This window comes from Mercenaria mercenaria, chromosome 16, assembly GCF_021730395.1.
Source record: "Mercenaria mercenaria strain notata chromosome 16, MADL_Memer_1, whole genome shotgun sequence".
NCBI classification, from domain to species: Eukaryota; Metazoa; Mollusca; class Bivalvia; order Venerida; family Veneridae; genus Mercenaria; species Mercenaria mercenaria.
Window position 1 is genome coordinate 34,332,726 of NC_069376.1, and position 27,882 is coordinate 34,360,607.

Consider the following 27,882-nt stretch of genomic DNA (forward strand, 5'->3'; position numbering starts at 1 on the left):
GTAGAAAGTAAACAAAATGAAAGATGAAACATCACTTTGGCGCATATATTTGGTAATACGCCAAAGTGGCAAGCAGTCATAATACATGTGTGAGAAACACCTCTTCACTAAACCACATGGATGTTATTTGTATGGGGTAAACATGAAACAATGATTTTAATGTGTAGTTATAATGAGTTTTCGCGATCTAAGGCTTGATTCACCCGTAAAATAACAACACAAGTGTTCCGCAAAGCGAGGCAATATAGGCCCAAAGTTATATATCTTAGGATGAGGAAGTTTTGTGTATATCGGGAGGGGATGGAGGTCAGGCCTTTTTTTCATCATCTTTCAAATGTTACCAAAACATTGGCAGTGGAATTGGGAAAATGATCTCGGTGACAGGGTCCACAGGGTTGCCACTTACCTTGAAAAGACAAGGAAAAATGATTATTTTTTCAAGGTCAGTGAATTGTCAGGGAAATCTTGATAGTGGTCAGTGAAAAATGAAATTTTAGAAAAGTCTGGGAAAAATGAAAATGTTTAAAATTTTCAGTGGCAATGGCAGCCTTCCAGCAGTATTTATAAGTATTTCCAAACACATTTTGGTGTAGTTGTGTATAAAAATAATTTAAATGTGATTTGATCAATTTTGTTTCATGTTAACTTTGGAATTTTGAAGACTGAAAATCTTTGCAACCCTTTATCTTTGTTATAACTTGATGGATTTGCTTCAAACTTTCCTCATCATTATCCACATCATATGGCACAAGGTTCATAACTCTGGCACCAATATTTTATGAATTACCCCCCCCCCCCCCCTTTTTACTTAGAATTTCATATTATTAAAGTTTTGGCACACTTTCACGTTATCTCAGTTATTACTGAATGGATTTGAATCAAACTTAAAATAGTTGTTTCCATCATTACCCACATCATATGACTCGAGGACTATAACTCTGGTACCAATTTTTCATGAATTATGCCCCCTTTTTACTTTGAATCTTATGTTCACTATCTCTATTACTTCACAAGGAATTTGATTCAAACTTAAAATCATTGTTCATTATCACCACCTACATCATTTGACACAAGGGCTATAACTTTGACACCTGTATTTTATGATTTATCCCTCTTTTGTACTTAAAATTTCAGGTTAAAGTTTTGATGCACTGTCACTTTATCTCTGCTATTACCAAATGGATTTGATTCAAACTTAAAATAGTTGTACCACATCATCATCCACATCATATGATAAAAAGGCCGTAACTTTTTCATGAGTTATGTCCCCTTTTTACTTAGAATTTCAGGTTAATTGTGGTGCACTTTTACTATATATCTTTGTCATTACTTAAATAATGAATTTGATTAAAACTTGAATCAGTTTTTCCAGATCATCATCCTCATCATGGCACAAGGTCAGTTACTCTGGCACAAATGTTTTATGAGTTGTATCCCTTTTTTACTTAGAATTAGTTTGATTTTGATACTTTTTATATCTCTGCTGATATGCTATAAAGGCTGTTCAAAAACTAGCACTTCCATACAGGCTGATCGTGATCTGCACTGTGATCTGCACTGTTTGATATATATTCATTCAGTTAATTTTCACTGAAAACTTTCGAAGAATAATTGGTATCGCAAAAACCGAATGATTGACCAGTCCATTTTATAAATTAAGCAGGCTAAAGGTTAAATTATTTAAGTAAATTTCTATTTTTATGTGTTTCAGATAGCATAAAAAAGCAGATTATGAAGAACAGAAAGAGAAGTGCAGTTGATATTGCCTTGATAAGGCTAAACCATTTACCATTTGTTGTCACCAACAATAGAAAGATGGCAGTATGGTCAGATTTGAAAGAAATCATGCTGTGGTGTCCAAGTCCCCAGTGCTGTGTGGTTCTTGATGCCCTGAAGTTGATACTCGGGTATCCAGCCTATGAGAGGGCAATGCATCCTTGTTCGCAGCTTGAGCAGCTTATGTTCCTGAAACATTTCATGTTTGTTACACATGGAACGCTTCTTGTTGATATTGATAGTCTCCGAGATGGTGCCAGATTAGCGCTACTGTATAACATGGTGAAGGAAAAACATACAAAGCCAAACAATCAGACTGTGTTTAACTGCACAAAAATGTTGAAAACTTTTACAGAGAAGTACGCAAACACAAGTTTTAAGATCCCTCTGAGTTCGGCATCTGGGAAAATGTTGTTGCCAGCTGTTAGAAGAATATCAAAGAGTGCGGCAAGAGGAGAGATACATATACCTAACAATGACCAGGACAGCGGCAGGGGACATTCAAGGTCACATGACTTCAGTAGGAGACTTGATAATGATGGTGATGATGGAATTTTGGAGGTAGAACATTTAATTAACTGTATCCATAAAGTTAATTAACTTGTCTGTTTTATTAGGTTTAAAAAAGAAAGCAAAATTTAAGTTTCCAGCTTAATTGTGGAGGAAGACTACCCAAGGTCCAGCTGTGTATTATTTCATGCAATTACTGGCACCTGGGTAGAACTACCAACTTTCAGTAAGTCAGCTAGATCACTTCCTTGAAAGTAAGAATTCAACATCCCTTGCTGGGATTTGAACCAACAACCTCCTATGTTTGTAATTGATTTAAGGTGGTCACTCCTTTTATTAACCAGATAGGGACAGCATAACATTGTTTATCCAGAAAACCTCGAATAATGCCTAGTTGCTGTTACGCAGGTAGTGAAGATGTTGTGGGGATCTATTATATCCCATTCATTAAGTGTTAAACAGTCTCGCTTAAAGGCTAATTTTAACAATAGATAGTGTTGTATAAGAATTCAAAATAATAATATGAGCCGCGTCATGAGAAAACCAGCATAGTGACTTTGCGACCAGCATGGATCCAGACCAGCCTGTGCATCCACGCAGTCTGGTCAGGATCCATGCTGTTCGCTTTCAAAGCCTATTTCAATTAAAGAAACTGTTAGCAAACAGCATAGATCCTGACCAGACTGCAAGGATGCGCAGGCTGGTCTGGATCCATGCTGGTTGCAAAGCCGCTATGTTGGTTTTCTCATGGCACGGCTCATATAAAGTAGCAGCACTGTAAGGACTTGGATTGATATTAGGTTAATTTGGTATATTCAAGCAAACTAATCCATACATAATTAACAATAGGTAAATTTTATACAACTAAGAAAAGTTTCATTAAAGTCTACTTTTAAAAAAAACAAACATTTTCTTTAACGGCAAAGCCAAGATAAATGGGCACTTTCATATATTCCCCTGTGTTATATGTTGATTCTTGACAATATTTAAGGAATACAATATCATCTTATTCTTTTTTAAAAAGATATTTATAAGCGCTTTCTGGCGATGTATGGTTTATCATACTTTTGTTCAGTATTTTTTTATTTACTAGGGTTGGAGAGTCGAAAAATGGCTCATTTTTAATCGTTATGCTGTTGCAAGGAAAATTCATTAGTTTTTGACCATTTATTTAATTACTATTTTAGTTTGTTACAGTTTTTATTTCAAGTTTTCAAACTTCAAATGACATTCTGGTAAGACATACTTTTTACAGATTTGAAATTGGTCCGAAAATATTCAAGATATTTATAAATGACTAAATCCATCACTTCGTTATGCGTTGATGGTTTTTACCTGCTCTGTTTCTACAAAGGGAATACCAAAGTTATTCTTTAAACTGGCAGATATAATCATTATAATCATGAAAAAGAAACATATTTGCCAGCATCTAAAAGCAAGATATTGATTTGCACTACATTATTTTCTGTAAAATGATAGCTGAATCTGACATTTTTATGAAGAGTCCGTAGCCCCATTTTCAACAGTGTACCGCTTGCACAAAAACAAGAGCAATATAAAAATGAACCTTTGACTACTTTCGTGTTATCCCACATACTAACTACAGAAAAGACATTTCTTCAGAGAAGAAGCAGAAAAAAGTTTTGAACAAAAAATGGTTGTCCGTAGCCCTGTAGAGTCTGTAGCCCCACCATATTCATGCAACTAAATCAGCATTTTTTATGCAATAATCATATCTAATACTAATAATTTTTTTCATTAATGATATAACAAAAGAACGTCATTCTTTCAAACATCTAAGATGTTGATAGTAAACAGTATAATGGGAAAAAAGATATAATTGTAATAAATTAATTATATTTTTGCCAATTTCCAACACTAATCTTACAGATCTAATGCATATAGATGTTTGTTTAGTATCATAAAGTACGGTTAAGGATACACTGTATCAGACTTATAATAAAAATTGTATTAACAAAGTATTTATATATTGATAATAAATACAAGTTAAAATGTTATACAAGGGGCCTACGGACTGTACACTTCCATAACGAGTCGCGTTTCTGTTACATTTACCAATCTATTTCCAGACAATATAAAGAAACAAACATATCAAACATGAGACCTGTAACAAGGAACCAAATAGCTGAAGAAAGCAATTTTTTGGCATAATTTTGTGTACTGTTGACTGAAGCAGGGAAGAAACATATTGTGTAGAGTCTGTAGCCCTATATTAGTCTGTATTTTAAATATGCAACCATTCTATATTTGAATTCAGGAACTTATTTTCTAGGTTAAAACATGTTTTATTTAAGAAATAATTTATAGCAAAACAGTGCTTTATCACTATTTATACACAATGGGCGGTTATACGTCGGACATTTCAATTTCACGAGGGCACAGCCCGAGTGAAATTATTTCGGACGACATATAACCGCCTGAGTGTATAAATAGTGATATTGATAAAGCACTGTTTTGCTATAAATTATTTCGATTCTAATAATTTCTTTATTGTAAAATTTATATCAAATATAATCATAATGGAACTGTTTCTTCGCGCAAGCATGGCGCCAATAGCAGGTCTTTGTTTATACACACCAGGACCAGAAATGGTAATACGTCTTGCGGTAGAGTTCAATTCGAATGAAAATTATTGTGAATTATTCAGCAAAGCGAATAACTAAGTATGTTGGTAAATTAATCAACACATTTGTGCAATGTGACATTTTGTTTTAAACAAAATGTCACATTGCACAAATGTGTTGATTAATTTACAAACATACTTGAAAGTGCTTTTTCTTGATGGGAACATGGCTCTAAATATCACATTGACAAGACGTCAACATAATATCGTTGTGATAATTAAAGCATTGTTAGTCATATTAGAATGTGATTAATCTTCTTGTTAAAACCAAAAGTGATGTACACTGACACATTTCAATGATTTGTTCATGTTCTTCTTATGATAAAACAGTTTGTTCACTTGTGTCTTTACAAAGTTTAAATAATCAAAATGCAAAAAAATAAAAATAAAATTGTTAGTTATATAATGCTCTTAAATGATCTAAGAATTATAAGACTGTCAGAAAATATCACTAATTCTGGAAACTGACTATGAAATATTATACTGCAGCAACTATTTTACTAGTAACCATACATGGATGTAGAGTCCGTAGGCCTTGATATCAATTTGTATTGGGTTCTGTATCAGAAAAGTGTTTAAAGCTATTATCTGAAACCTTTAGTTCTATTTATACATATTTCTTAACAGGTTTCAAGGAAGCTTGCCATACTCTTCTTAGTTTTCTGTTCAGAATGTAAATTGGAAGGCAGTGCATATTGTCTCATTTGATGGTACTTTGATATCCAGCTCTGGATATATTATAAAATTCATAAAATCAACTTTATATTCCATAAAGCAATATTGAAAACATCTTAATGCAACTATTTAACTTATTTTCAACACCATAAATAACTTTTTCTGTGTTATCTAGGTATGTTATGCTTTGGCATGTAGAGTCCGTAGGCCCTAAGAGGTGTGGTTCCTTGAGCATCCGTAACTTTTTTATTTCGCATAATTGAAGAAAACCCTGATAGATTCTTGTGCTCAAAGGAAATCATATGATAAAATCTGAAATTTTGATTGAGTTTAGAATTCACCATATGTGCAACAACAGGGGTACCCTTTATCTTGGCTAATGCCGTTAAGCCAAAATGTTATCAAAAGTGCTTTTTTCCCATAGAAGCTCAATATGAAAATTGACTGGAGGACCCTTAGTATTGTGACACATAATTCTATCTTTCTTAATTGGCTGAATATCCTTTGGATACAATAATGCTTTCAAAAATATGGTTTTTAAATTAAAAATTCTACATTGTACAAAAAATTTTGTTTCAAACATTCAGAATTACCATTACTTGAGGTGAGTTATCTAACAATATTTTTAAGGCAAACTGTTTTTTCCTGTTGACTGTAACAAAGGCTACAAGTTATTTAATATTCACCGATAGATGGTATTATGAGATTATTTTAGTAATATTTCTTAATAAAAATTTGGAAAGTATAAATAAAGCATTTGCCAGAACAGGTATCTTGTGAGAACAAACTTTTTGGCCACAAATTACACCCTGTTATACCAGATAATTTCTTCTGAAGTTTCAAAATAGTTTGATAGGTGTTCCAATTCAGTTTTATCTTAAATTATCTTGTTTAGCCAAATAGACCAGAACCATTTGCTCAAACCAAGCTTGGAGGCAGTACTTCCAGGACTCTGCTTCCATTGGCTCTTCTGTGCAAGCTGTATCCCGGCTGTGAGGGGTTTCTAGAGGAGGTGGTGCGGCTGTATATACTTGGACAGTGTGGAGAGGAATACCTGCAGAGTGTCTGTCAGTGCACAACAGAGGAAGGCATACAGCTGACACGTTTCCTGGCTTCTCAGAATGGATACGGTAGGGTAACACTTAGCCTGCTGGCTGCAAGTGATTCTTCCTATGCAACCAGTGCAGACCAAGATTAGCCTGCAGTTCCTTGCAGTCTGATCATGATCTTCACTGTTTGCTATTCAGTTAGTAAATTTACAGAGAACACCCCTTCGAAATGGTATTGCCCAGAATGAATGATGGACCAGTCCATTTTAGAAATTCAGCAGGGTAAGGATTAATGTTCAGCAAAAAAAACAGTTGAACTTTGTTAGCTCGAACTCGACGGGACAAGCAAAATTTGTCCATGTTATCAGTAGTTTGAGCCCTTGAAAAATATACATTTTATAGATATTTTGCTGGAACCTGACATTCAGTTTGAGCGAAAGGTGGTATATGAATCTTCCAAGTTCAAGCAAATGAAGTTCAATGACTGAACTGTTTTGCTCAAACTGGCTGTCTGTGGACCATTTAGCTTCCTAGGCTATCAGTTACTATACATTTCTTGGGCCTACGATAGTCGGACTTCATAGGATGTTTGCCTGTGGTTTTTATATTATCTTTGTTATTTTAGGGGTCAGAAGGTCAAAGGTCAAGATCACAATTACCTTGAGACTTGTCAGTAACTAAAGATCACTGTGGCCCAACAATATCAAATTTCATAGGATAATTGCATGCGGCCAGTGATGTTTTCAGGGTCAGTAGGTCAAAGATATAGGTCACAGTGACCTAATAACTAAAAACAGTTTTCACTCAATAACTGAAGAACCCTTGGGCAAACTGCCTACAAACTTCATACTAGGTTGACTGCCTGTAGTCAGTACATGACCCTTTTTGTTTTGTGGATCAGTTAATCATTTAGCGTCAAAGTTACAGTGAAGTTTGGAATGAAAATGATTTCTGTTTAATAAATAAAGAAATTTTTGGCATACAGGTTGTCAGACTTTTTATAAGCTCACCTGTCACATAGTGATAAGGTGAGCTTTTGTGACTACCCTGTGTCCATCATCTGTCCACAATTTGTGAACACAATTCTGGCTAGCGTCCTACAACCGGACACTTGGAATATTTTTCATGATAACTCAGGGAAGAGATATATCTAGTAATTGAAATTTCATGTGAACAAAGCTAGAGTCTCCTCCAAACTAAAAAGCTAATTTTTTTACTTCTAAAATCAGGTCTTGTACTTTTTCAAGGCCCGAACTAAGGGCCACCGAATCGTGTAGTTTTAAGGTCTAACAGTACCATGTTTCTGGACAGCGAGTTGTCACTTTATTGATTTTTAATTAACCTTCAACATTGAATTAAATTTTCTTTTCAACTAAGAGAAAGTAGTTGTACAGTGTCTGAGTCATCGAATTGTACGAATTACCTCTCTTGAATATATAATTTGATCTTATCTCTCCCGACCAAATCTTTTAAAATTTCACTTTTCGAAGTGGATATTTTGATATGAAAATGTGTTTTAGGGTGTATTAAAATCATGCACTAAATTATCGAAGCTGCATTTCCCTAGTTTAAGACCACCTTTTGAAATCTGGCCAGTTCCCATCATTGGTTCCAGAGTTATGGCCCCTTAAAGGGCCAAAATTTATAGTTTGATTTGATACAAACTTGCAAAATATCTTTAACATCAATAGATCTTAGATTTCATGATGAATCTGTCAGATCCAGTCATAGGTTCCAGAGTTACGGCCCCTAATTGACCTTTGAAAGAGCCAGAGTTTGTAAATTTTTACCTTGTGAACATGATAGAAGTGATATTTTACATTTGAATTTAACCACATTTGAACACAACTTGAGTCACAATAAGATCTCGGTTCCTTTAAAAAAACAGGCTAGATTCCATCATGTGTTTTAGAATTACTGCCCCTGAAGCATTGATGAATATAGGCAAAGGCCCACATTAAGCATTGATGAATACAAGCCAGTTCCAACATTGAACATTGATAAATACAGGCCAAACCTACCTTAAGCAACTACATTTGTATGTATACAGACCAACGCCTACATTAAGCATTGACCAACATAGGCCAATGCCCACTTTAAGCATTTATGAATACAAGCCAATGCCAACATTGAACATTGATAAATAGAGGCCAAACCTACCTTAACTCATTAAGGACGCAGATCGCATTTATGTGTTCATTTTAACTCTTATCGAGTACCGCATGTCGTATTTATCCGTCAAAAGATAACAGGCGTGTTACTTATTATGCCGAGGATCGCAAAAATGTGCTATCTGCCTGATAGTACTGTATGCCGCGTGACGTGATTTTATGCTAGCAAGAGTATTAACAATTTGACTGCTGTTAAAGTCAACTAATTAAATATTTTACACTAAAGATTTATAAAACCCGGAAGCGATCGAAACTATCAAAATATTTATTATTTAGCATGTATTTTCAATATACTCATCACTAAATATCGAAACTACAAAGTTATTTCTAGGTATTTCCTGTTTGATTTTCTCATTCTATTATACTGCAGAGTCTTTCTTTTTGATTCAGTATTTTTAATTTTATTAAATAAAACATAATTCTGTTCTTTTATAATGTCATTTGCTTTAAAGTTTAGCGGTAAATGATATTTGAATAAATATAAAATAATCAAATAATGGCTGTTTTTTTTTTGTCAAATCTTTCTTGAATATTGCAGTTTTCCATATTCGTATTAGTTCAGTAGGCCTGTGAAACAATTTTGCAAATTAAAATAATACTAAATTTAAAATTTTTGAATAGATCATAAATTGTAGTATCAGATGTGAAAATTTCAGTTTTATTCACCTGTTATAAACAGATGTTTGTCCCTAATATTGAACAAAGGATGCCTAGATCTTATTGATTATTGATTATCAGTGAAAATCCACAGGCATACAAAGCAGATAAATTGATAAGTGGCTCAGGAATGTATCGGAAAATTGATGCCAGTAATTAAGCGGCGATATGGCTGCAGGTGTTAATGAGTTAAGCAACTACATTTGTATGTATACAGACCAACCCTACATTAAGCATTGACGAACATAGGCCAATGCCCACATTAAGCATTTATGAATACAAGCCAATGCCAACAATAAGCAGTGATGAATACAGGCCAAAGCCTACCTTAAGGTAGTTCTGCACGTTTGGATCGAAACTTTTTCTACAATGTAGAATTTAATTAAACTCCAATTTTTCATAACTTCAGAATATACCTAGAAAATTCAGCAAATGAAAAAGATAGGGTCGTGTGCTTGATTTTTTGCTAGGCTGATTTGAAAAATTTGGACCTCACGCAATATTTCATTATGGGAGTCTATAGGAAAATCATAACTTTCATAACATTTTCGCGAATAGAATTTTTTCTACAATGGAGATTTTGATGAAACTTCTCACAGTTGTAAATAAATACATGGCCTATAATTTGGTGAAATAAAATGTATAGGTCCGTGTGCTTATTTTTGAGATATTTGACCACGATTAAAGGGAACCGGACTTTTCACGTTAATTTTAAGACATTATTTTGAATTTTTTAACGTGCCACATGTTTTAATATCATATTTTGACTTAAGAAATATAGCAACAGTGCCATTGTAACAAATTTACTCACAGGTTTCGATTAATTCATAAATTGATTTTTATTTCCGTACGCCGAATCCAGGCTTTATTATACGTTTTCCGGGAAAATGACGTTACGCCATCACTTCCGGTTTTTCAAACGTGCAGAACTACCTTAAGCATTGATGAATACAGGCCAATGCCTTCATTAAGCATTGATGAATAATAGCGTATGCATACATTAAGCATTGAAGAATACAGGCCAATGCCCACATTAAGCTGTGATAAATACAGGCCAATGCATACATTAAGCATGGATGAATACAGGCCAATGCCCACAGTAAGCATTGATGATTACAGGCCAGTCTTACCTTAAGTGTTGATTAATATAGACCAACACCCACTGTAAACACTGATGAATACAGGCCATTGTCAATATAAGCATTCCCAGTAAACACCTGACGTCGTACCGACGTTGGTTAGACGTTGGATTTTGGTCGCGACGTCGGCGACCTGAATCCAACGTCTAACCAACGTCATATCCACGACGTCTAATAGACGTCAGACTTAGACGTCTAGAAGACGTTGGCATTAGGTTGGATAGAAAGTCTGATAAATGTTTTTAGTTATAAAACTAACTGGTATAATTTTGCTAGTATAGTTTAAAGATATTTACTTGTTTTCATAAAGGCCTGGACATGCGCTTAATTATTAATAATAGTTCATTCTCACAACAAGCATTATATTAATTATGTTACAATATTGCATGAGAGTGTCTATTTTCGGAGACGGATTTTTTCACGAACTTTAAACTGTTAAAGATAAAAATGCATTCTATACACATATATAAATTATTCTAAATTCACATAGATCTTCTCTTCTACACATGTTGTCTATAAGTCACACACTCGCGAGATAAGCCTGCATCGGTTTACACAGTCTTCCTGTAATTTGATATTTATTGGGTTAAGATAGAGCAAGTTTATAAATACTTTACACAAAGGGAAGGATCCACAACGTGAGTAACAGATTTTTAAAAATTATACTTATTTTAAAAGTTATACTGATTCCGTATTTTTTTCTTTTTTTTTTTAAATGACTTATTTTTGTTTGTTACTTTAAAAAGCAATTGCATTTAATTACGTTTTACGAAGTTATAGAATATTTTTTTTTCATAGAATTTAAAATATTACATATTTGTTTGGCACGTATTAATTATGCTCTTAGTAATAGCACTAGTATATTTGTATATGTTAAATAATGAAACTGTCAAATTTTATACATTTCAGGTGGAAATGTTGGCGGAGTTGAAGAATCATACAAAAATGACGAAACTTGAAAGTTTCAATTACTGCATTACTTTTTGGACTTATTGTATTAGACTTACGTCGCCATAATATGAAATAAAGATGATAAAATACATGTGTTGATTACTTGTTTGATTGCAAATTACGTTGAAAATTTGGTCAGATTTTGGTTGAAAAGTGGTTAGATTTAGGTTGGAAAATGGTCGGATTGCGACGTCTAGCCAACGTCAGGATCCGACGTCTAAACGGTTTGCAAATCCAACCAAAATCCAACGTTAATCCGACGTCGGGGTCCGACGTCTATACGACGTCTAACCGACGTCAAATGCCTACTGGGTTGATGAATACATGCCAAGGCCTACCTTAAACATCGATAAATAAAGACCAAGGCCTTCCTCAAGCACAGATGAATACAGACCAAGGCTAACCTGAAGCATTGATGAATACAGGTCAGTGTCCACTGTAAGCATTGATGAATACAGACCAATGACCACTGTCAGCATTGATGAATACAGGTCAATGTCCACTGTAAGCAGGGCTCCGGAAATTTTGATAACTCAATCGGTCCGAAACGAAAATCCTGACATTGGCGCTACCCCACCCACCACATTTCCAATATTACATACTTTGTAAAATGTGATAGTGTAAAGAAATAAGCATGTCATGCATTAAAACTGAGTTACCGGTCACCGCGAGTTACCATACAATGAAGACAGTTATTCAGTGTTATGTGTGATCGTTACTTTGTTTAAATTTCAATGTTTTTCCAAGAAAATACTTGCAAGGATAAAATTGCCGAGGCATTGACACCGCGTACGTAACTAGTCTAAGCCAACGCACGTGACTTCGGTACCATACACACGGCAGATACTTTGTGATGTTTCCTCATTCTTTGACGGAATTCTATAAAATACAGTGCGTCAAAGTGAATTACACGATACATACTCTCTGCTAAACAGCCTCAGTATTTTAAGAATACTCTGCCTCGGACCGAATGTGTACGTTTTGTGAACGCTGAGATCGAATTTCCCGCATGCATAGTACCAAAATGTCACGCGGGTTGGCCACTGATGTTTCATTTCACTTACGTTGTACTTCATTAAGCAACTACATTTTATAAAGTTATATGTTCTCTTCTGATGTAAACAAAATTTCATTTTGAAACGTTTTTTAAAAGACCGATTTGATAAACAGCGCCATTCCGGTTCTCTCTATCATTCGTGTTTGCCAGTCCATTTTTTTCATTTTCTTTTCTTGTACAGTCGGTTTGCAAAGAAGACTTTCTGCACTTGTTTCAACTGGAGCCCCAACAAATGAATCATGTATTTTTTCAAATCAATTAAATATAAGAATTATTTTTATCGGTTTTCCGTGTGATGTCTCATTAAATCAAAGACCTATAATGCACAATTATAGCTCTTTGATTAAATTGCAGTGACCCTTTGTTTTCTACCGCGATCAAACATAACCTTTTGAAATAAACCATCCGTCGAATTCTAGATAAAAGAAGTGGATCCCACGTCGAAATGATTTGGATCCAGTCAGTAACATTTGGAAACCAGTCAAAAATGTTTAATACATTGCAGTCGGCTGTCTGCAAACATTAAAGGATGTGCCGCGCGAGCACTGATTGTGTCACGTGCTAATTTCGGACCGATTATCAAAGGACAATCAGACCGTTTGACATGTTTATTGATTATCTGAGGGTGCGACCAACAATTTCCTACTTGGCAGGTGATCGTGTATTGAGATATCAGACCGAAATTTATACTTTTCTCCATTTTTAAGGGACCGATTGTTTTCGTTTTTTCACTTCACGAATCGGTCTGAAAAGTCAAAAATCGGTCCAAAACCGACAAACCGGCAAACTTCCGAAGCCCTGACTGTAAGCATTGATGAATATATGTCAGTGACCACTGTAAGCATTGTTGAATACAGGTCAATGATCACTGTAAGCGTTGATGAATATAGATCAGTGACCACTGTAAGCATTGATGAATACATGTCAATGTCCACTGTAAGCATTGATGAATACATGTCAATGTCCACTGTAAGCATTGATGAATACAGGTCAATGTCCACTGTAAGCATGGATGAATACAGACCAATGTCCACTGTAATAAGCAGTGAATACAGGACAATGTCTACGTTAAGCATTGATGAGTACAGGTCAAGGCCTATCTAAAGCATTGATGAATACAGGCCAATTTCCTCTGTAAGTATTGGTGAATACTGGTCAATGTCCACTGTAAGCATTTATGAATACAGGTCAAAGTCTACCTAAAGCATTGGTGAATACAGGCGAAGTCCACTCACAGTAAGCATTGATAATTACAGGTCAATGTCCACTGTAAGCATTGATGAAAACAGGTCAAAGCCTACCTACAGCATTGGTGAATATAGGTCAAGGTCCTTTTACACAAGTTAACTGCCTATAAATTACAGATACATTCTGGTTGTGCTTGACTACATGCAGTCTGATGATGTCTTGGTCTGAGTTCTGGCTTGGCTACGACAGGATGTGGGGAGGAAGGTTGGAAGTAATGTCTGGTGATGTGTGTGTTGTCACCCTAAATTGTCAGGTATTTATAAATTTAATGACTATTTTCAGTTCTTCTTTGTAATTATCACTTTAATACACACTGAAAAAAAATCATCTGAAATGAAGCTAGCTGTATTTGGAGACAAGTGGACTCTGACTGTGTCTACAGATGCTCTTTATCACAGATTTGCCTTTACTGGCATAGTCTTTGAGTATATGGTATGGCGTAAAACTGAAAGAGACTGGCTATATTCGGGTTTAATGTTGTTAGACAGCAGTAATTCCATTCAACAACTGCTGCGAGACTATGATGTACTTTTTCACAGAGAATGCTCTGATCTTGGAAGATGACATTCTAATTTTGGAAGGTGACATCATCCTAGGTCAAAGTCATCAAAAAGCTAGTAGGATTTTTTATCCCCCGCCGATGAAATCTGGAGGGGGGAATTGAAATGGCGTTGTCCGTCCGTCTGTGTGTGCGTCCGTCCTCAGCCATTTCTCAGTAACTACCAGGTAGAATTTCATGAAACTTGAAATAAACACGAACCAACATACTGCGATGATGCCCGTCAAGTTGTTTTTTTTTATTGATCAATTTTCCTTACAGTTATTGCCCTTGATGTAATGAAAAATGCCTAAAAATGTCCATCCGCAGCCTTTTCTCAGTAACTAGCAAGTAGAATTTCATGAAACTTAAAATAAACATGAACCAACATACTGCGATGATGCCCGTCAATTTTTTTTATTTTTTATTTTTTTGATTGGTCAATTTTCCTTAGAGTTATTGCCCTTGATTTAACGAAAAATCCACGTCTGCAGCCATTTCTCAGTAATTAGCTGGTAGAATTTAATGAAACTTGAAATAGATATGAATCAGCATACTTTGATGATGCTTGTCATTTTTTTTTCAATTTGTCAATTTTCCTTAGAGTTATTGCCCATTAATTGTTTAAAAAACTACAGATTTGTACATAACAAACTAACCAATTGGTAGAATTTCGTCAAACTTCTTTCATTCTTTTCCATGAACATTCATTATAAACATGTGAAGTTGTTTACCCACACCTGGTCACCACCTTGCCTTGGTCACTCCCACTTCCAACCCCACCCCTACAAAAAAAAAAATCATTCCTTTTTATTATTTTTTTTTTTCAAACCTTCCATGAATATTTATCAACATGCAAAGTTGTACTGTTCCCCCACCTCACTCCTCCACCCAGCTGAATCATGCCTACCACTCTGATCATACATTCCCCACCCCCCACCACGCTTTTTTTTTTTTTTCATTTTTGATTTTCCATTAATATTTATAATCAGCATGTGATGTTTTGTACCTTCCCCTAGTCATTCCCACTGCCTCCCCCCACCCACCCAAATAAAGTATTCATTTTCTGTTAAATTGATTTTGACTATTGAAATTTTTTGCTTAACATCTTTAACTTTCTACCGGATATATCTTTTTGCCATTCCTCACCACAAACCCTTTTGGCTGGGGATACCAATTCATCGAATTTAATCAGTCTAATTTTAGGCCATACCAAATTGATTAATAGTTCTTCGGAAAATTTTCAAAAAAAATTGGAGCGGGCGAGCGAAATTTTTATTTTATTTTTTTTTTCTCAATTTTGATTTTTTCAGAGGCGGGTAGATTTTACATGGAGCGAGCGGGCTTTTTTTATTTTTTTTCCCAGCTTGGACCCTTGAGGAGGCGGTTATGATTATACATGAAGTTAACATTTCTTTAGAAATAACACAGAAATCAAACATTTACAGTGTGGGTAACACAGTATATAGCTTTTTTATTATGTTTTAAAGACTACATGAATGATTTTGCAAATAAATTCTTGCCAAACCTCACTGAATCACTTTGTTTTTTTTAAGTTCTAATTTCTAAGGGATGAGTGTCTTCTTTTTAATTTTGATTTTTCTACATTAATCTGAAGGCCTGCCTATTTAATGGCACAGCATGAGGAATATTTAAGACAAAACAGGCACATGTGTGGAATAACATTCCTTCTGAAACACAGTTAGATGGCTTCGGCACATGAACAACTTTGTGCCCCTAGTGGAACTCCAACCCATAGAGGTGAAGGGAAGTATTAAAAACCACTTGACCAGTGAGACCAAACAGAGTTGGTCATACAGATGCTTCGACATTGCTCGAATCCCTTTGGAATAATTTCTTAACAGATCAGGCTAGCTTATGTTTTTGTGATGGAGATTCATTTCAGGCAAAAATGATAACAAGACTGACAAAGAATGATCCCAATATGGCCACCCTTAAAGTGTTATATGGCCACCCTTAAAGTGTTGTTTGTTTTGCTTTGACTGAACTAGAAATTTAGAGTTGGGGAGGTCTGTTTTTTTCATTTTTTTTTTTGTCGTTCTATCAATTCAGAGCCAAGTAATAGACAAACAGGCAAAATTGGGGTTACAAAAGGACAGATTTTATATCTACACTACTTATTTGAAAAGCTAAACAATTTTTAAATTGACTAAATGCGTTTCGATAGAATATCTGACTGCTGTACTAAAGAAGTTACGTTCAAAACGATTTGGGCCTAGACAATGTGATAGGTCGGTCAGGATCTGTGAACAAACATTTTTTTAAGATAGTAGTCGGCCTCAGCTTTGGGCTCTAGATATAACATAATGAATTAAACAACTGATAACAAATGGTTTGAAAACTATATCTGAACAATATTTCCAAATCCCGTGCACGTCTTACAAGTCGGGCTTCGTTCCTTTCACTGTATTGAACAAAAGTAGAACGTGCCTACTTCATTACCTACCGACACATCGAAGGCCATGTGTGGCACTTGCACAGACACTCCAGATTTAAAACAAATGATGAACAACACCATAATTCCTGACTTTTTGAGTTTTGGTCATCAGTAACATGTATTACGGACGCATGAAATCCGATCAATATCACTTTGACGCATTAAAACAGCGATAAAACCTGCTTTGCCGTCATTATTCCGGACCGCGTAATCGGGAAAAAAAAATTTTTTTTCGGAGATTTTTATGTACGTGCGGGCGGGTGATTTTTATTTTTTATTCTCGGGAATGAAATTATTGATGCGGTAGTTCCGACGAACGACATATCAATTTGGTATGGCCTTATGGAGAAAGAAAATGACTATGTATACACACCTAACAAAATTTCTTACTAACCACTTTTAACTAGCAACTTTTTAATTTCAGGGTATACATGTTTATGCTGTGTTCTTATTTGCAGCCCTTGTTGTATTTTATTTTCATGTGGATTGCAAACTTAAGGCTTTCAGGCTCATATCATTAGTGGGAGTAGTGCATTACTTTGTAACGTTTTTAGCTCACCTGTCACATAGTGACAAGGGGAGCTTTTGTGATCGCCCTTGTTCCGTCGTCGTTGGCGTCCATCCACAATTTCTTGTGAACACGATAGAGACCACATTTTGCAATTGATTTTAATCAAACTTGCACACAACTTGTATTGGCATAATATCACGGTCTTTTTCGTAAAATGGCCAGATCCCATAATTGTTTCCAGAGTTATGGCTCCTTAAAGGGCCAAAATTTTCTATGTTGGCGTTTGCAGCCATATAGAGACTTCATTTGTGGTTTGATTTGATACAAACTTGCAAAATATCTAAAGTTAACAACAATAGATCTTGGATTCCATGATAAATCCTTCAGATTCAGTCATAGGTTCTGGAGTTATGGCCCCTAATTGACCCCAGAAAGAGCCATTTTTTGTAAATTTAAACCTTGTGAACATGATAGAAGTAACATTTTACATTTGATTTTAACCGCACTTACAACTTAAGTCACACGAAGATCTCGTGTTCCTTTTGAAAACCTGCTAGATTCCATCATGGGTTCTAGAGTTATGCAATTCTATTCATTAAATTGGCCCTTTCAGCCATATAGAGGTTCATTTATGCTTTGATTTGTTACAAACTTGCAAAGGATGTTTATCTTGATGATCTCTAGGGCAAGCTCCAAACTGGGTCATGAGGGGTCAAAAACTAGGTCACCAGGTCAAATCAAAGGAAAAACTTGATGACATCCTAGTGGCCACATTTATGACCCTATCATCATGAGACTTGGTCAGAATGTTTATCTTGATGATTCCTATGCCAGGTTCAAAACTGGGCCATATGGGGTCAAAAACTAGGAATCAAATCAAAGGAAAATCTTGTTATTACTATAGAGGCCACATTTATGATCCTATCTTCTTGAAACTTGGTCAGAATGTTTGTTTTGATGATTCCTATGCAAAGTTCGAAACTGGGTCATGTGGGGTCAAAACTAGATCACCCGCTCAAATCAAAGGAAAGGCTTATTAACACTCTAGAGGCCATATTTATGTATTGTCCTACCTTCACGAAACTTGGTAAGAATGTTTATCTTGATGATTCCTAGGCCAAATTCGGGTTATGTGGGGTCAAAAACTAGGTCACCACTCAAATCAAAGGAAAAGCTTTTTAACACTGTAGAGACCACATTTATGACCCTATCTTGGTCAGAATGTTTATCTTGATGATTCCAAGGCCAAGTTTAACAGGTGAGTGATATAGGGTCATCATGACCCTTTTGTTAAATTTCCTTCCTTTAAAAAGAAATAAATTTGAAATTTCAAATGATGTACAACAAAAACTGCCTGTAAAATTTTATTTGTTTTCTCTCGAAACTAAGTCTATATTAAAACAATATTATTAAGTAGTTGTTGAAGTGAGTAATCCACGTATTGTAATGAACAAAACAACATCCCAGTAATATAATGTTTAACTTTTTCTTTTGACCTTTTATGACCTGTACATACTACTTTTTTATGGAGAAACTTTCTGGACACAGTTTTTAGCTCACCTGTCACAAAGTGACAAGGTGAGCTTTTGTGATCGCGCAGTGTCCGTCGTCCGTGCGTCCGTAAACTTTTGCTTGTGACCACTCTAGAGGTCACATTTTTCATGGGATCTTTATGAAAATTGGTCAGAATGTTCATCTTGATGATATCTAGGTCAAATTCGAAACTGGGTCACGTGCCTTCAAAAACTAGGTCAGTAGGTCTAAAAATAGAAAAACCTTGTGACCTCTCTAGAGGCCATATATTTCACAAGATCTTCATGAAAATTGGTCAGAATGTTCACCTTGATGATTTCTAGGTCAAGTTTGAAACTGGGTCACGTGCCATCAAAAACTAGGTCAGTAGGTTTAAAAATAGAAAAACATTGTGACCTCTCTAGAGGCCATATATTTCACAAGATCTTCATGAAAATTGGTCAGAACGTTCACCTTGATAATATATAGGTCAAGTTCGAAACTGGGTTACGTGCCATCAAAAACTAGGTCAGTAGGTCAAATAATAGAAAAACCTTGAGACCTCTCTAAAGGCCATATTTTTCATGGGATCTGTATGAAAGTTGGTCTGAATGTTCATCTTGATGATATCTAGGTCAAGTTCGAAACTGGGTCACGTGCAGTCAAAAACTTGGTCAGTAGGTCTAAAAATAGAAAAACCTTGTGACCTCTCTAGAGGCCATATTTTTCATGGGATCTGTATGACAGTTGGTCAGAACGTTCACCTTGATAATATATAGGTCAAGTTCGAAAGTGGGTCACATGCCTTTAAAAACTAGGTCAGTAGGTCAAATAATAGAAAAACCTTGTGACCTCTCTAGAGGCCATATTTTTCATGGGATCTGTATGGAAGTTGGTCTGAATGTTCATCTTGATGATATCTAGGTCAAGTTCGAAAGTGGGTCACGTGCCATCAAAAACTAGGTCAGTAGGTTAAATAATAGAAAAACCTTGTGACCTCTCTAAAGGCCATATTTTTCAGGGGATCTGTATGAAAACTGGTCTGAATGTTCATCTTGATGATATCTAGGTTAAGTTCGAAACAGGGTCATGTGCGGTCAAAAACTATGTCAGTAGGTCTAAAATTATTAAAATCTTTTGACCTCTGTAGAGGCCATATTTTTCAATGGATCTTCATGAAAATTGATCTGAATGTTCACCTTGATGATATCTGGTTCAGTTTTGAAACTGGGTCACGTGCGGTCAAAACTAGGCCAGAAGGTATAAAAATAGAAAAACCCTGTGACCTCTCTAGAGGCCATATTTTCATGAGATCTTCATGAAAATTAGTGAGAATGTTCACCTTGATGATATCTAGGTAAAGTTCAAAACAGGGTCACGTAACTTTGAAAACTAGGTCAATAGGTCAAATAGTAGAAAAACCTTGTGATCTCTCTAGAGACCATATTTTTCAATGGATCTTCATGAAAATTAATCAGAATTTTTATCTTGATAATATCTAGGTTAAGTTCAAAACTGGGTCACATGAGCTCAAAAACTAGGTCACTATGTCAAATAATAGAAAAAACGACGTCATACTCAAAACTGGGTCATGTGGGAAGAGGTGAGCGATTCAGGACCATCATGGTCCTCTTGTTATATGATCACAGGATTTAGAGATAAGTAGAATTCTAGCGTCCTAAAAATGCATTTATACATATATGTTCTTTTTAGCTCACCTGTCATGTAGTGACAAGGTGAGCTTTTGTGACTGCTCGATGTCCGTCAACAATTTGTAAATCTTCTTCTTCAGAACCACTGGGCAGATTTACACCAAACTTCACAGGAATGATCCTTGGGTGGTCCACTTTTAAAATTGCCCAAAGAATTGAATTCCATGCAGAACTGTGGTTGCTATGGCAACTGAAAGGAAAAACTTTGAAAATCTTCTTGTCAGAAACTGTTAGCTGGATTTCAAATTTATTTTGTAGAAATGATCTCTAGGTGACCCTCTACCAAAATTGCCTAAGCCATTCTGTTTCGGTAAAAAAACATGGCCCCCAGGGGGCGGGGCTTATTTTCCCAATATGGCTATATTGTAAATTTTAAAAATTTTCCTCTTCAAAACCACTGGGCAGATTTACACTAAAATTCACAGAAATGATCCTTGGGTGCCCCCTGTCAAAATTGCCCAAAGAATTGAAATCCATGCAGAACTGTGGTTGCCATGGCAACGGAAAGGAAAAATTAAAAAAATCTTCTTGTCCAAAACCACAGTAGCTAGGGCTTTGATATTTGGTATGTGGTATCATCTAATGGTCCTCTACCAAGTTATTTCAGGTTACTCCCCTAGGGTTAAATATGGCCAGCCCCGGGTGTCACATGGTTTATATAGACTTACATAGGGAAAAACTTTGAAAATCTTCTTGTCCAAAAGCACAGTAGCTAGGGCTTTGATATTTAGTATGTGGCATCATCTAATGGTCCTCTACCATGTTAGTTCAAATTATCCCCCTAGGGTCAAATATGGCCCCGCTCTGGGGGTCATATGGTTTACATAGACTTATATAGGAGAAACTTTGAAAATCTTCTTGTCCACAACCACAGGACCTAGGGCTTTTATATTTGGTATATAGCATCATCTATTGGTCCTTTACCAAGTTTGTTTAATTTACCCCCCTAGGATAAATATTACCCTGCACAGGCCCGGGTCAAATGGTTTAAATAGACTTGTATAGGAAAAAACTTTAAAAATGTTCTTATCTGAAACTGCAAGACCTAGGCCTTTGATGTTTTGTATGTAACATTGCCTTATGGTACTCTACAAAGGTTGTTCAAATTATTACCCTGGGTGAAAAGAGGCCGTTCCCTCGGGGTCCATAGTTTTACATATACATATATAGGAAAAACTTCAAAAATCTTCTTGTCTGAAACTGGAAGGCCTAGGCTTTTGATATTTGGTATGTTGCATTGCTTAGTGGTCCTCTATACCAGGATTATTCAGATTATGCCCCTCAGTTGAAAAGAGGCCCCACCCAGGGTGTCCCAAGTTTTACATAGACTTATATAGGAAAAAAAAATCTTGTCTGAAAGTTCAAGGCCTAGGCCTTTGATATTTGGTATGTATCATTGCCTAGTTGATTTCTAACAAGATTGTTTGAATTATGCCCCTTGGGTAAAAAGAGGCCCCACCCCGAGCTACTTTCTAGATTTTTAAGATACCGCTTTGAAATTTTGGTGACATGTACAGTTTTGCACACTTATCTTAAAACTGGCTTTCAGTGACCATGAATGCGACCTACTGACCTACTTTCTTAGTATTTTAGCATCAGTTCGACATTTGATACATGTAGCTCATATTACTCAGGTGAGCGATTATTATGACCCTCTTGTACTGGTAAAAGCAGTATCAAAAACAGTGTAGGGTTGTTTACATGAGAAATTGTACTCCAACAAGTTTCCATAATGTGATACAAAATAGAATAATGTGTGATTTTTTAGACAACGGATGTGGGACAAAATGACAAAGCTATAACAAACAAACAGAAAAATGCAGCTCCAAGGAAACAAACAGTACCAACACAACCTTCTCCTTCATTGTCGACAATAAATGACATAACTGAAAATGTTCAAAGTCAAAATTTAAGTGGTCCTCTAGCCATTCTTTCTGAAGAATCTCTTGAGGATACAGCTTACTGTAAATGTGATCAGAATTGTCAAGCCCACATTAAAACAGTAGTAGATGAGATAGAAAGCACAGTAGAATCATCTAACCTGGACAGTGAATTAGTTACAACTAAATCAGATGAGGGAAATGAAGATAATGAGAAGCAAAGAGAACTTGAAAAGAAAGTGATAAAGTGTTCTGGGAAGAAAAGCAAAAAGAAATCTAGTGGAACAGAAAAAATCAAAACATTAAGTAGAGGAAGAAACAAAGAAATAGATGTTCCTAAGGCAGATGATAAGACAGTTTCAGAACTGAATAGTTGTGAGAAAACAAAACCACATAAAGCAAGAAGAAAGAATAAAAAACCAAAGGCAGTAGATAGAGATGCTACAGAACAGGACACTGGTTCAAGAGGTATAAAATCAAGACTGCGGAGCCGAAACCCAGCCAGAAAAATAACAAAGGAAAAGAGTGTCATAAGTAAGAGAGATGCAAATAACTCAGCCATCACAAATGCAATAGCATCCTCATTACAAAGATCAGGTTCAAGTGATTCAAATAAATCAGGCTCAAAATCAGATGAAATGACTGAATATTTCCATCCAGTTGCAGAACAAGTTGCTGAGGTCAACAAACCAAGCTCGCGTTGTTCACAATGCATACCACTGAAAACTGAATTACCAATATCAGAAGTGTCTCCTTATGATTTGGCAAGCATGAAGTACTCCCAAATGGCCGGCATTCATGTGTCAGTTACACCAAAGAAAGCACAAGGCATACATCGGGAGAATGTACCATTTTTTGAGAAACCAAATATAGCTAAGAAAAAGGTTGAAAATTTGCAGTCCATAAGAAACAGAAGAGAGTCATTAAAAATCTCGTCTGCTGAGATACAGGATGAACTTCCTGTAAGTTTTAAGTACACTTCTAATGCTCCAGCTGTCAAACTGAGCTCCTCACCAACTGCAGAACAAGCATGTTCAGTAACTAGGAAGAGAGGAAAATGGTATAACAAATTTGGTGCAGATCCAAAAAAAATACAAAAGAGTAAAACAATTCCACATAAACTAATTAAATCCACAGAAGATACAGCCAGAAGAAACCGAACTGAAGCTCTTATACATCGACCTAGAACTGACCCTTTTTCTGTAGTTTTAGAAGGGAAGCCATATCAGCAGACTACAACAATATATTCATATGAACTCGGACAATCCTCAGCTGATAAACAAAGGGACAGCTTTGGTAGTCCAGCTGTTGAATCTTGTACACACTCATTTTCAACAAATAAAACAGGACCGCTCCATGAAAAAATTGTAAATAATCTACAGAAACAGGCATTCAGCTCATTTCGTTCAGTGTCTGGAAATCAAGATGAAAAGGGAAACCTTGCTGCAGAAGGAAAAGCTATGAAACAATATGACAAATTAAAGGACTTAAATTCATCAGAGTTTTTGGAACAAAGGGTAAAAAAGTGGAAAAATGAAGTAGAGCAGAGCCTTAATATAGCTGGTAGACTTTCAAAGTCAGCTGATTTAGTGAAGAGAAGGAATATGGGTACATACCGACCAAGATCTTGCGGATGTAGGCCAAACTCTACTCCATTAGATGGAAGAGTTCAATCATTTAAGACTTCATTGTGTTCATTATTTTCCAGAGATTGCGCTTCACCTAATATGTTTGATAAACAGGTTTGTTGTCAAGCATCTGCAAATGAGACCATTGAAAGGCAAGACTCAGAAAATTTTGCCAATGAATATTCAAATAAATACAGTTCTCCCTCCCCTCTTACTGCAGACAACGATAAAATTGTACATGCTGGAACAGGAAATGGTCAATTTAAACTTGACTATCAGTATGAAGTTCAGAACTATGGCTCATCTTCTTCTCTCACACCTGATATATATGACGAGTTTGCAAGAAAAAAGAACCCAAAGTCTATGAGACCAGACATTGTTAAAATTAAACCTAAGCCTGTAACTATTCCATCACCATTCACTCTAAGCCAACCAGTTGTAAGGAAACAACCGCAACCAAGTTTACAAGTGAGTAAAAAAGCAAATTTTCATACTGTTGGTTACATGTCCAGTGCTGAACAATCACAACAACAGAGAGAGGATAGCTCCAGTACCTTTAATGAGGATATTAAACAGATGTACCATTACTCACAGACAAAATTAACAAACTGTCCTTCACAGCAAAAAGGCTTAACTTCAAATAATCCTCATACTTTCTGCCAAGGTAATGATATCTTAACAACGGATCCTTCTGAAAACAAACATCTGCATTCAGATAAGGAGTTGCTAGTTCCAAAGAATTGCCATCCTGCTGGTGAAAAGCATGTTGAAAAGTTTTTACCACATACCTTTGTCTCTAGCACGTCTGTGAATTCTGTTGGAAACCAACAAACTGCTCTTTATGTTAATCATGACCCTGCCAAAGTGGAGACCTTTCCTTTTCTAAGCCAGACATATAGATTTGATAATAGCACACATGTTGGTTGTCTTCAAGGTCATGAAAAGACTGACAATTACAAAGACAAGCAAGAGGCAGAAAATACTTTATGTGGGATGATGTATGACAGTGCTGATGGAAAGAACAGTAACATTTCAGCACTTAACAAGTTATCAAACTTTCGACATTTTGAGATTACTCCTGGCAAATTGGAGTCCCTAGACTATATCAGTAGCATACAAGCACTTCTTCCTAATACCAATGTGATATCCGCTTTGCCAGAAAAGGACTGTACTCATTTGGAGTCAACAAATTGTACAAGGAAATGCCTGTCAGAAGTGACCACAACAACCACAAAAAATGGAAAGTATGCATTGTTGGGTAGTTCTCACCAGACAGGCCTTAATTGTCAAAGATCAAAAAGTGAATTAAAATATGAGGAAAACAAATTGCTTGACCCAAGGCCAAGGGAACACACTCTGTCAAAGGTGAATACTCAGCTGTATTATAAAGTACCAGGTGAGGATATAGTTCACCCTGTGTCTGAGAATGTAATCATACCTAAATATGCTCAATTTTTTGTTCAGGCAACTGCAACTGAAAATGATGTGTGTGTAAAAGAGAAGAAAATAATCCTGGACAAAGATAACATATTGGAAAAAGATACCATTGTAGTAACTACAAATGGTAAAGAAGCAGTTGGAAGTGAACCCAGAAAAGAAACTGATACCAGTGAATACAGAGGAAATAAGCCTGCTAAATCAAATTCTAGTGAAGAAGAAAGATTGTCTAGCACAACATTTGATAAAATTATCAAGGCATCGGAGGATTTTATTGACAAATCAAGGTTAATTAAACATGTGATTAGCAAAACAAAACAAGCCATTGAGAACACAAAAGCAGAGGAAGATGTTGCATCACCTGGAAATCAGATAAAAGTTTCAGACATAAAGACTAACATTGGAGAGCAAATTGAAGAGAGAGAAGGAGATGAATATCAAAAGGTTATTATTCCTTCCTCAGGGCAGGTTACAGAAAAACAGAGCACAAGTCGAAAGAAGAGTTTCAAGGACATAATTGAAGAGAAAAGAGAAGAAAAAAGAAAACTACAACTGCATCTCTCAAGAAAAAAATACTGGAATTCTGCCCATGCAAAGAAAGATGGAAATACTGGAAATTTATCTATTGATAACAGATCTAACAAACAGAAAAATGAAGGTCAGTTAGACAAGAGCAGAGTAAAGGCTGCTCCTAAACAGAACAATGACTGTTTTAACCATGAGACAAACATTGATAAACAAAATCGCAAGGGGAAATGTGAAAGACAGATTAATTCTAAGTTTGTGATTGCCTCTCCAAGAAGGCCAAAGACTTGTATAGGTTTTGGTAAAGGCAGAACTGCAATGAATGTATCAAATGCTGGGATAAAAATGAAGAAAGATCCTCCTGCTTTGAGTGCAAGATCACACACAGATTTTGCCATGAATAAAAAATTTGACAAGGTTGGTCCTTTTGATAGATCAAAATATCAGCAACATACAAAACCAGCAACCATCTTTGCAAGAGCTAAGAATTCCAAGAGCCAACCACCAAAAGAGGCAGATGATTGTACAAGTAAAATCCTTACAGCTTTGAGGAGATTGTCAATAGAGAAGTCTCCCAAAATAACTGAACAGAAAGCGTCTTTAAAACAGGAGATGAGACAAAATAAGCTAAGTGCTTGTGTATCAAAGCAGACAAAGTTGGTAAAGGTTTCTCATACTGATAAAGAAAAAGACAAAAAGAGCAATAACACTGTATTAATGAAAGATTCCAATGACTTACACGAAGTCCATAATGATGAAAACATACAGGAAGAAGTAAAACATATAGGCATGGAAGAAAATACTGAGGTTTCTAAAATATCTGTTGTTATTGGTATGAGAAAAGTTTGTAATGATGAAGTTCCTGAGTCCTGAGTCTGAAGATCTGAAGGATGAAGAATGTGTTGCTGCTAATTATCAGGACTTGTATCTACAGAGGCAAAGTGACCATGCAATTGAACAGATTGGTCATGAAATATCTGGATATGGAAACAATATGCAGACAAATAAATCTGTAAGTGGTTCATATCAAGAAGCAGTCCCTAATAAAGAAACATTTATCACTCTGTATGATACAAGAAAACTTGCTATGTACAGATCAGGTCCTGCAAGTATAAACAGTACCTCAAATTCAAATGTGGATGTTAGTCAAATGAATGAGGAGAAATATCTTGGTTTACCTTATTTCCAGGACGCAAATTCTAATATGAATAATCTAGAATACAAAGTTCCAGTGGTAAATGTTGAAACAGAAAACTGTTTAAGAAGTGATTCAGCTTTACTTAAAGAAAACACTGAACAGATTGCGGAGATGACAAATGAACAATTGTACAGTATGAAGTTCTTTCCTCCCAAAAATGCTGGTGTTAACAACAAGGATCTTGTTTGTGAGATACCCACAGTTTCAACAGTGGAAATCCAAAGTGGAGAAAATCAGGGCCAGCAAAACTTCAACCTTGTTGATAATCTTAGTTGGAAGGCAGAGTCCAATATAACAGTTACACAGCATTTAAGTGCTGATAATATTTTGTTAGGTGATCAAGCACTTTTTCAAGATAGGTCCTATCCCCAGCAGGGTATATTAGGTTCTGAGAATGTTGAACAGTTGACTGACAACGGCCTTGACCCCAACTTGCTTCACAAGATGTATAGCAAGAACATTGTAGGGAATCCAGAAGAGGGTTATTACTTTGCTCAAACAGATGCTGAACATGTAAATCATGATGCATTTATTATGGAAGAGGAAGGGCAAAGACAAGGTCAGTGCCATGAAAAATTTACATATGTTGCCTATGCTATTCCACAT

The 27,882-nt window shown here is 35.8% G+C and overlaps 1 protein-coding gene and 1 long non-coding RNA gene across 3 annotated transcripts; both read left to right on the top strand.

Moving 5' to 3' along the window:
• On the top strand, positions 1-27,072 carry LOC123540702 (uncharacterized). Of its 2 annotated transcripts, none has more exons than XM_053526679.1 (5): positions 1-136; positions 1,712-2,337; positions 6,501-6,735; positions 13,994-14,130; positions 22,377-27,072. In XM_053526679.1, the coding sequence occupies exons 1-5, from the start codon at positions 121-123 to the stop codon at positions 26,949-26,951; spliced, it is 5,589 nt and encodes a 1,862-aa protein (XP_053382654.1). In that variant the 5' UTR covers positions 1-120; the 3' UTR covers positions 26,952-27,072. The 2 variants fall into 2 exon arrangements, with proteins under 2 accessions (XP_053382654.1, XP_053382655.1); XM_053526680.1 differs by having other exon boundaries at positions 1-52.
• On the top strand, positions 10,284-11,663 carry LOC128549613 (uncharacterized). The gene is made up of 2 exons (XR_008367819.1): positions 10,284-11,259; positions 11,531-11,663. It is a non-coding gene; the product is annotated as an uncharacterized LOC128549613 (long non-coding RNA).
• Positions 27,073-27,882: the final 810 nt, after the last annotated feature.